At 43.4% G+C, this 10,395-nt stretch overlaps 2 protein-coding genes across 3 annotated transcripts in view; both read left to right on the forward strand.

Annotated features, from left to right (window-relative positions):
- Gli3 (GLI family zinc finger 3) overlaps positions 1-10,395 on the forward strand; it is a 271,582-nt gene that overhangs the window by 168,651 nt on the left and 92,536 nt on the right. For both annotated transcript variants that reach the window (XM_060372711.1, XM_021640081.2), the window contains exon 5: positions 9,537-9,742. In XM_060372711.1, the coding sequence (XP_060228694.1) occupies positions 9,537-9,742 (206 nt within the window). The remainder of the gene's footprint in view (positions 1-9,536; positions 9,743-10,395) is intronic.
- Positions 8,777-9,498, forward strand: LOC110550294 (small ribosomal subunit protein uS10-like). The gene has a single exon (XM_060372712.1). The coding sequence runs from the start codon at positions 8,949-8,951 to the stop codon at positions 9,315-9,317; it is 369 nt and encodes a 122-aa protein (XP_060228695.1). The 5' UTR covers positions 8,777-8,948; the 3' UTR covers positions 9,318-9,498.

Here is a 10,395-nt window from a genome sequence, read left to right on the forward strand (position 1 = left end):
GTCCTCAGACCTCCAAATGTGCACCATAACGTATGCTTGTGTGTACATGTTTGCGCTCACATTAAATAATAATATACATAATTAAATATAAAAACAAATCTAAAGGGTCAAGCTTATTCAGCTCCCCCCCCTTTTTTTGTAACATTAATTAACTGGGTAGGAAGAACTACAAGATGCCCATTATCTCCCAGAGACTTACTTGAACCAGTAGTATGTTCACTAAAAGCAATTTCACTAAAATAAAGCACCGTACATCATAAATCGATTGGATGGACTTTTAATTTAATTTTTTTCAACCTTCGAAATTTTAATCTATTAGTAGAGATAATTTGCAGCAGCATTTTTGTCAAATTGGTCTTAGCAGTCATCTCTGGGTAGAATAAAATGTACTATAGCTGTAACCCATCACACTGCTCCTATAGTGTGGTGTGCTGGTAGAGGATCTGGGTCAGTGCATGTGATGTTTCTTGGCTTCTCCATCCACAAGAAACTTCTGATTTGACTTAGCAAGAACTTTCTCCACTCCCAAAGCTCATATATGCAGTCCGTCTTCTGTTGTCTTCCTGGCTCTTAGACCACTGACTTAACAAGTCTATCTTTGTTCAACAGTAGTAAATGTTATATTATTTACGCTCCTTTTAAAATCCCCAAACTTTTCTGTAAATTTTGAAAAGCATTGTATATCTGTACTTTGTTCAAAACTTAATTGACGGCAGCTACTATGAGAAACGTCAGTGTGTGCAGTGCTAAGAAAATAGGCATTTCCTTTTGAAAGGGTTGAGGAGTGAACATTGTGTGCACCTTTATGCACACAGATAAATGCATGCAGCTCAGTGATCTGTAGTGAGTCTTCTCAGATGAAAGCACCTGCACACAGGGCTGAATACTCTGATATCCTTTTGTTTGTTTATAACGTTGGTTTTTGGCCGTCGTTAAACTTTGTATAAATGGGAGGGATCTTACCATACAGTCATTCATTAGCCAGGAATGGTCTGCTGCCTTCCAGCATCCCTCATTGTAGTTGGTTCATTTTCATAACTGTTCGGTATGGTGTGAATTATTTGTTCTTTATTCTACCACCAGATCGCTGTTCTTAGAGGATAGAGAGTGCTTCTGCGATCTTCTAGTTCAGGGGTCACATGTGCACTCATTATTTTGGGGTTTGTCAGTGGATAGTGAAGTACGCGTCTACTCAAGTAGCCAGTCCACTGTTGTGCTCTCACAAGGCAGGTTCAGCCTGTGCTGATGGTGGCTGAGTGGTTGCGTTGCTGCACTTCTTTGCCTTAGCCACTCTAATAGATGCTAATAACAATTTGTGGTTTTCATTTGCTGCGCTATACATGATCATAACAAAGATTTTTTTGGTTAAATAATTAGAAAGTAAAGGTAAGGAAGTCATTCTCAACTCTCTAGAAGTAGTGTTGCACTTGTGAAACAGAGTTCTTACTCTCTCTTTTAAATAAATTACTCATAATTCTTAAGTTTGGCATTTAAGAAAATAGTGCCTTAGCACTAATGTGTACATATACTACACAGAATTTTAACTTAGCCATTGGTGGTTTACCGCTATTCAGACCCTGTCTGCCTTGACTTCTGGTTACCGTTCCATGTTTCATCATCTGAGCATCCTAGAAGCCTTTGGTTAAAGTCTTTGTGCTCTGCTCCTGTTATATCATGTTCATTCGTATGTCTTATGGTGTAGCCTCCCACTCATTCTAACCACAAATAAACACTGGGAAAGGGGACCATGTGACTAGGTATTGTATTTTCTGTAATCTCTCCAAGGACTAAAATCATAGTAAGTGGTTCACCAATAAAATAATATCCAGTGAAACTATCATTGGAACATTTGCTTGTGCTTTATAGATGCCATTTAAAATATTGAAACCCAAAGTGGTAAATCTGTAAAAGATGTAAAAGTTTGTTACGTAGTCATAGGAAATACTGTTCACCTTCAAACGGAACTGGGAATGGATCTGTCAGTTAGGGCTCTGGCAGTTTAATGGAATGGATGTTGAGCAGGGATAAGGGAATAACCAAATAATAGTAATGACCTCCAGGATGAAGAGAGTTAAGAAGAGAGAAGTGATTCAGTGGGGGCTGCAGCTACAAAAGAGGGCTGTCCATCAGTCGTCAGAGCCTGGCTTGAGGAATGGAACCGTAGTCTCAACTGAGCAGGGAAATGGAGAAATAAATACCCTGATTCTTATCCCTGTTTACTGCTCCTACCCACGCTTCTTTATGGAAACTCAGGGGGAGAAAAGCATCCAACTCAGATCGCAGTGACTAGCTGCCCTGTGTATACTCTGGCTGCAAGTATTGGAGATGCCAACGCAGAGCCACCAAACAGCCAGCTATGCTTCAGGTCACCAAGTGCTTCCGGGTCAAAGACAGTAGAGACGCTTATCTTGGTGAGAAGAAGCGAACTGCCAGACTATGCAAACTTCTGACCATGTTTAGCATATTATCCATACATTTTCACCATTTGTTTTCTCTGCTCTATGGGAAGCAAATATTTAGTATAAGCTGGTTTATTAAAACTACTTTATAGGAAGTTCATCAAGATGACTCAGTGGGTGATGTCGCTTGCCACAAGCCTACCGATAATGAGTTGAATCCCTGGATCCCACATGGTGGAGGGCAAGATGGAGTCCCATAAGTTGTTTTTCAACCTTCTGCTTGTGTCACGGTGCACATACATAATTAAAAATAAGAATAACTAAAGTTTAAAACGATACTTTCATTGAACAATTAATTGGCTGAAATAAGAACAACCCTTCTCTGGTCTCTATTACACTGATACTTGAAGATGAACACTGTCTACTGCTTTCTAAGGAACAAAATGAAATACAAAATACATTGATGTAGAAGCCACAGTTTAGACTCCTCATGGTTGGAGCACTGGCAGAGAAGCAGGCGTTACAGTGGTGCCTTGCAGCTCTCTCTCTCTCTCTCTCTCTCAGTGTGAGAGCACGAACCTCATTCAGTTTTTATTATGAGCAATGTGAGTGGTTGCATGGTGTGATTGTATAGTAACCCCATAAGACAGATGAACGAGTGATAGCAAATTTGATTAGAGAAAGATATATAATTATAACTAAGAAGTCCAGCCATTCTTGCAATGTTTTTTTTTGTTGTTGTTGTTGGTTTTGTTCATTAGTGGCAACATATCCTAGTATGCTATTAAAATGCTATAAGAATCCTCTATTCTTTTTATTGTAATCTATTTTCCTAACCTTATAAAATTTGTCTTAAATTATATCTACAAACAGAAACAATTTATATTGTTTGATTGCCTCATCAAAATAGCCTTTACTTACCTGAAATTGTGCTTAGTGCACCATTCTCAGATTCCCATGGGTATTTGGAAACAAGGTGGCACTGACTCTTGGGGCCGTAAGCAAACAGCTGTAGAACCTGCAGAGCGGACTTTTCCTACATGGGTAGAAATTATTTAGGGGGATCTTCTGCCTGAATGGGGATGTTGGGGCTCTGAATTCATGCAAGATGTAGAGGAACACCCCCTCCTCTCATCCTAGTCCTGGATGCCCAGTTAACACTGAATACAGTTTTATTGAGTGGGCCATTGTCAATATTTCTATAATTCTGTGCTACAGCATGCGTGGCATGGCATGGCACGGTTTATGTCTGGTTTTAAGCCAATTTGAAATAGCATTGCTTTTTCTGAGTATTTGTTTGCTCTTTGTGGTTTTAGCAATTGAGCACATACAGTCCTAGAATATGAAGGCAGAAAAGTCTTGGAGGCTGCGGGTAATCTTCACTTCCTTTCTTGTGTGGCTCTAATGAAAGTATAAATCAACAGAAAACAAGTCTGATTTTTTTTTTTTTTTTTTTGCTACTTTAATCATCAATTGACTACTTTTGAAAAACAAGTCTGACAAAGATTTACCAAGACATAGTTCATAAAATATGTTCATTTATATGTATCTTTGCGGTTGCCTCTGTATTTCTTTATATAGAATTCACCCCTCCTGGTCACTGTCTTAACGAAGTTCCTTCAAACAGCAGTGCCTGCTAAGTTTAAAGAGTTTAACCTTCTTTCAAAGATGTCTGTTCCATTACAAACATAATGACAGACAAATGATCTAACTATCAAGAATTTGTAAGTGATTCTGTCAGGCAGTGTAAGAAGCAAAGATTATTACAGTAGCAGTTTGAGCCATCGTAGTTCAAGGATATCCATATACCCTTGTGTCCTTAGAATTACTGCTTTTGTCAGTAATGACCACAGAAGTGTCATCTAACCCAGCTTACTAGGGTGTCTTAGTGTTCAGTTGCTGTGAAGAGACACCATGACCCCAGTAACTTTATAAAAGAAAGCATTTCATTGGGCCTTACGTACAGTTTCAGAGGCTTCGTCCATTATCATGGCAGAGAGCATAGCAGGATACAGGCCGACATGTTGCTGGAGGTATAGCTGAGAGTTCTACACCCGGATTCACAGGTAGCAGGGAGAGAGGGAGAGAGAGAGAGAGAGAGAGAGAGAGAGAGAGAGAGAGAGAGAGAGAGAGAGAGAGAGAGAGGGACTGGGCCTGGTTTGGGCCATTGAGGTTTCAATGGCCCCCACTGACACACTTCCTCCATCAAGGCCACACTTACTCCAACAAGGCCATACCTCCCAACACTTTCCATGTAGCACCACTTCCTGGTGACCAATCAATCAAATATCCAAAGCCTTGGGGACCAGCTTTATTCAAACCACCACATAGGGTATGATGTGGAAGTCCACTTTATACAGAGTATACGGAGAAACGGAGCAGTGGATCTGCAGCCGCTGCAGTGCTTGGAAGCTAAACTGTCATTTGGACATTACTTACTAGGTCTAGAATAAAGAGGCTTTGTTGGTCATTTTCAAAAATAATTGGCATTGGGTTTGTGTGTGTGGCTTCTTGAGCTCACAGCAGCAGGGAGGAAGCTGCTGGCGTCCCAGTACACCCATCTGATGGGTCAGGAGACTGATGTGTGAGTAGGAGTGAATTGGAGCCCACATTTAGGGTCTTTCTTCAAAGGATCTAATTTCATTAATGACCTGTAAATCTTAGCCACCTCATGTGGTTCTCTGTCTTTACTAAGGGAGTCCTGGGAAATCCAAGGAGGTTCTTCAGGGAGGAGGACAAAGTAGACTCATATTCAAGTTGATGCTGTGGAGACTGAATAGATGCTTACAGCAGTTGTAATCATAATTGCCAAAATTTGCAGTTGATCAAGATACCTTCAGTAGTGGTTTGGTAAACTGCGGTTCATCTTATTTACAGAGTGTTACATGGTGCTGAAAACAAATGAGTTTTTAAAAACAAGCAGGATTATGTCACCAGGTGTTTTTAAAAAGTTTGTCTTGTTTTGTGTGTTGGGGTTTATTTTTTGAGACAGGGTTTCTCTATGTAGCCTTGGCTGTCCTAGACTCACTTTGTAGACCAGGCTGGCCTCTGCCTGTTTTGTTATTGTTGTTGTTTTGTTTTTTTTATAGACATAAAAGAGGATATGACAGATGAACATTATCAAAGTTCATTTACATACATGTATGAAACATAATTAAATCCATTACTGCACAGAATGAAAATACACTATAGGGAGGGAGAATTTTCATCAAGGAAAGGACTTTCAAGGAAACAAATGCTTATCACTAAGTGAAGCCAGATGAAAGGCTGTGCTCTTAGAGAATATTGAAAATGGCAAGAATCTCAGTGATTGCGATTTGGGGGTGCCAGAAGTCTGTACTGCAGCTTGATTTTGCTGCTAATATGAATTCATCCTGAGGAAGCCCCCTCCCTTCTCTCAAGTTTGACCAGGCTTACCTCAAACCCAGAGATCAGCTTGCCCCTGCTTCCAGAGTGCTGCGATTAAAGGGTTAAAGGTATGCACCACCATGCCTGGCTAGAATGTCATTATAAACAGAGATCCCAACATTTCAAGGTTTGAAATAGCATTCCCTATTTGCCAATCCTGGTACATGTGCCTGTCTATATGTCATACAATATGATTTTATATGTGCAGATGTATAGATGCCCTTATGTATTTTGACTGAGCCTATGTACCAAGCACAGTCTTGGGGTGTCTGTTAATTCTTCACCCCAGGCAGCAAAGCACAGAGAGCATGGAGATTGTGTCTAGGTACACAGCTACCTGCTCCTGAGCTGCTTGCCTCATGCCTTCCCTCCACTGAGGTCCAATGCCTGTCTCCAGGATTCCTGATGAGCCCACACTGAGTCACTGCTGTGAACCACTTGCCTGTTCTTGCAGAATTGGGTGGCTTCCGTTTACCAGATGGCCTGTTTCCTGAGGTAGTTAGTGAGCCGGGTGCCTATTTTGCACGCCTCCGAAGCCTGTCCAAGTCACCTTGTTTGTAAACAGTGATCCCCTATCTCTGAGTGCATGTGTCTGGAAGAGACCCATTTGGCAGCTGGTTAAAGTCTACCAGCTTTAGCTCCAAAGCTTGGAGTAATATCCTTTCTGCTGTTCCTTTGCACTAGTGCATGAATGGCCCCGAGGGCAGAAGTCTTGTCAGGGATGGAGTAGCTTTGTCCAGAATCCCTCTGGGAAGCTCCCTTAGTTATTTATTCCCTCAGTCTCCCTGTGGTTGAAGCTCAGGAAGAGGCTGTAGAGCACCGGCCACACCTTCACAGAATGCACTGAGGAGAACAACCCTGGAAGCTCCACTTCTCGGCTTTACTCTGGGGTGAGTGGCCAAACCAGTCCTCTCTCCATGGCTCCCGTGTACTCAGGAATGTGGGTTTGTCCTCATGGGCATGATTCTCCTAAGTGGAATTGGGGCTGGTGAGGACAGAACGTTAGCCACAGAATAAGCTCTAGTCCTTATGAAAATGGAAAACAAAGTAACCCACCAAGAAGGGAGACAGCCCTTACCAGTTTGTAGGTCATATTGTTCAACCTGCCGGGATCACCACAGTGTTTGCCAGCGGTGTCCTCTCAAGACCTTAGTGAAGGGGTTACTCTCTGCGTGTCTGCTGGTATCTCAGAGTAAGGTTGTGTTTTATAAAAATTATTTTTGAGTCAAACTGGAAGGATTGATCTTTCTTTCTTATAGAAATGAGTGTGAACTTCCCTAGTATTTGTAGGTGAGCTAAGGAGTCTGAATGGAGTTTGATTTACTCAGCGGCAGAAGACCAACCATGTGGAGGTTTGGGGGTGCTGCTCCAGAGACACAATGGAAACTCTGCTTGTAGTTGAGGGATGAAGAAGACACACGGCTTCTAACAGCTTCTATTCACTTTTGTCCAATGGAATAAAGGCCCTTTAATTTTTCAGATTGACACATAAATAGTGTGTGTGCATAGCAGCCAGTAGCTCTCCACATGTGCCTGTCATATTCAAGCTTGTTTTTAAGTGTGTTGCTACACATTTCTAGGTGCTAAGAACTGTGTGGCAGAGACTTCTTACCCTTTGTGTGTAAATTTTAGGAAACGGGATTTCGTGAACTTCACCAGAAGGGGCTCCAGGTAATAAATACAAGTGAGAAAATCCCCACCACCAGCACCTTACTTCAGCTTATTTTCTAGGAAGAGAATATCGGATCTTTGCTTCACATGGCCGGTACGCTTGCTGGAGCCATTTCCATTATGATCCTGTTCTGACAGAATGACAGGGCTGGGGCCCCAGCGGTAGTGTCTTTGCTTCTCGGGGGTGGGGGAGGTAATGGCATCTTACACTCTTTCATTTCACTCTTAAACATGTGCTCTCAGCACCTCTGTTTTTGTCAGGGTTGGTCTCTTCTTCTTGTGGCCATGCCCTGTGCAAATGAGGTAAGCAGTAAGTACAGAGTCTCTAGCCTGTCATAGCCAGTTCCCTGGATGGTCCACAGAAGGAACGGTTCATTAGGGAAGGAGAACAGTGGTGCAGAGTTTTCCAGACTTGAGTTCTAGACATGGCTTTCCCTGGGGTCGCCAGGAGTGGCGGAATGTCTGTGTGCCCTGAGGATGACGTTACAAACAGAATTCTGAGATCAAATACCTCAGGGAGCATTGTAGAGTCTGCACTTCAGGAACGCAAACTGTCCCCATTATCTCATTGCTACCAAGGCCTGAGGTTGATGAAACCCTGATTCTTTTCCAGATTTCCAAGCCCAGGTTTTCCTCAGTTGTTGGATCCTCAACTACATAGGCTAAATAAGGATCCATGTGAGAAATGAGCAGTAGCGGAAACCCGATTCTCAGTGTTGCCTCATGGAAAAGAGGAAATCCCTCTCCTTATCTGCAAGGCCCCTCCCTGAAAGCATTTCGTAGATGTAGATACAGAGACTGGCTTCCCATCTCCTATGGGCCTGCCTTTGGTCTTCCTCTTATGGGAAGCTTTGCCAGTTGGAGGCTCAAACCGGACAGATTTTGTTTAATAGTGAAGCACTATCAAGTAAGAAGTAAGTTTTAAATGTTGCCATTAATATTTGGGTCAATTGGAAGATAGAGTCATGGCGTAGTTGGCTGTTAAGAGGATTTTCTTCATGGGGGGAAGCTAACGGCTGAGTGTTAGCGTGCATGTGCGTGTGTGTGAGTGAGATGAGCAGGCATTCTATCACTGAGCCAAAACCTCGTCCACTACTTCTTGGAGACAGTCTCTTAGGTTGGCCTTGCGCAAATAACTGTACCATAACCCTTGAACTTATGACCCTTCTGCCTCAGGCTCCTGAGTTCTGGTATTACAAGTACCTACTACCACACGTAGTACCTAAGCGGCTAAGGCTGGCTTAAAAAAAATATATATATATATCTTCAGAGTTGTGTGAAATAGCTCGGAAGTCAGTTTTCTTTGCTCAGCTAACCTGATAGTATTCTACCCGACTGCAACTTCCCGATGTGTCCTTTCTGAGGCGTGGTGGTGCGTGCGGTGGAACACTGTTCAGTCCGCTCCGGTCCTGACTCACCGCTGTCCGCTCCAGCTGAGGAACAAGTCGCTCAGGAAGCCACGCCACAGCCATGGCCTTTAAAGATACCGGAAGACGCCCGTGGAGCCCGAGGTGGCGGGCGATTCACCGGATTCGAATCACGCCCACCATCCACGCTGTGAAGTCTCTGGAGAGGGTGTGTGCTGACTTGACCAGAGGCGTAAAGGGAAAGAAGCTGAGCGTGAAAGGACCAGTGCGCATGCGCACGCCACCAAGCCGCGGAGACCCACCACAAGAAAAAACGCATTGTAGTGAAGGTTCCAAGACATGGGATCGTTTCCAAATGAGAATCCACAAGCGACTCACTGACTTACACAGTCCTTCAGAGATTGTTAAGCATGTTCCTTCCATCAGTACTGAGCCAGGAGTGGAGGTTCAAGTCACCATTGCAGATTCTTAAGTCAACGATTTTAATAAATTGACTTAACCAGTTGTTTAAAAAAATAAATAAAAAGAATGCTAAAAATTGGCTTATACCTGACTTTTTTTTTAACCTAGGCACCCTGAGCCCATTTAAAATTTTACGTTTCTCCACAGATTCTGAAAGACATGTATTTGTTCCTGTACAAAGGATGCTGTCTCACGCCTATGTCTTGTGTCTCTTTTTCTCTGTTTGCAGGCCTTCTGCCTTATCTAGTAGCCCGACGTATCCAGACCTGCCCTTCATTAGGATCTCCCCACACCGTAACCCCACTGCAGCTTCAGAGTCCCCCTTCAGCCCCCCACACCCCTACATCAACCCATATATGGACTACATCCGCTCCTTGCACAGCAGCCCGTCCCTCTCCATGATCTCAGCGGCCCGAGGGCTGAGCCCTACAGACGGTAAGTCCCGCTCGCTTGTTCTAATGAAGATAACTGGCACCCTTGCGTTTCCCCGTGACACCTTACAAAGCAGATCTAGCATATGGTCAGGTTTTCCCACACAGCAGACTCAGGGACAAGTTCTTTAAGTTCCCCTTTAATCTCAGCATACGGCACTGCTTCTGTGGGTGGTGGTGTCCAGACTTTCATGTAAGGGTAGCAGTTTAGAGAGGGTTTCGGTAACTTGGGACTAAAAACAAGAGCTTACCGACACCCCTCCTTGCTGTTCAAGCCCTCCTTCTGCACTCCACACATGCTTACTCAGCCCTGCAGGTAAATCCTGTGTGGGTGCCTGTGGGAACCCCTTGAGTGTGCTCTGCCCATCTTCTAGTGCGTGCTCTTCTGTCCATTGGAAAGCCACGTTTATAGAGATGTGTCTCTGAGAACAGAGCTTGGCAGATTACTGTGCATATCATTGGGGGATCCCGGTAAAACTGAAAAGTCTTGGGGCAGAAACAGCGTGGAGTTGGGGGCCTGTGTCTTTGCTCTTATCAAAGCTTCCGGGTGATAGTAATGCTGTTGGCCCATGGTGGGCCACATTGTAAGTAGCCAGAGCTTTGGGGAGGATAAAGACTCATTATTATTATACATATTATTATATGTATGCCTCCAAC

The sequence above is a fragment of the Meriones unguiculatus genome, chromosome 19 (assembly GCF_030254825.1).
Source record: "Meriones unguiculatus strain TT.TT164.6M chromosome 19, Bangor_MerUng_6.1, whole genome shotgun sequence".
NCBI lineage: Eukaryota > Metazoa > Chordata > Mammalia > Rodentia > Muridae > Meriones > Meriones unguiculatus.

What these genes read in the sequence shown, in the direction of transcription:
- LOC110550294 (XM_060372712.1), top strand. Translation starts at nt 8,949, where the DNA reads ATGGCCTTTAAAGATACCGGAAGACGCCCGTGGAGCCCGAGGTGGCGG.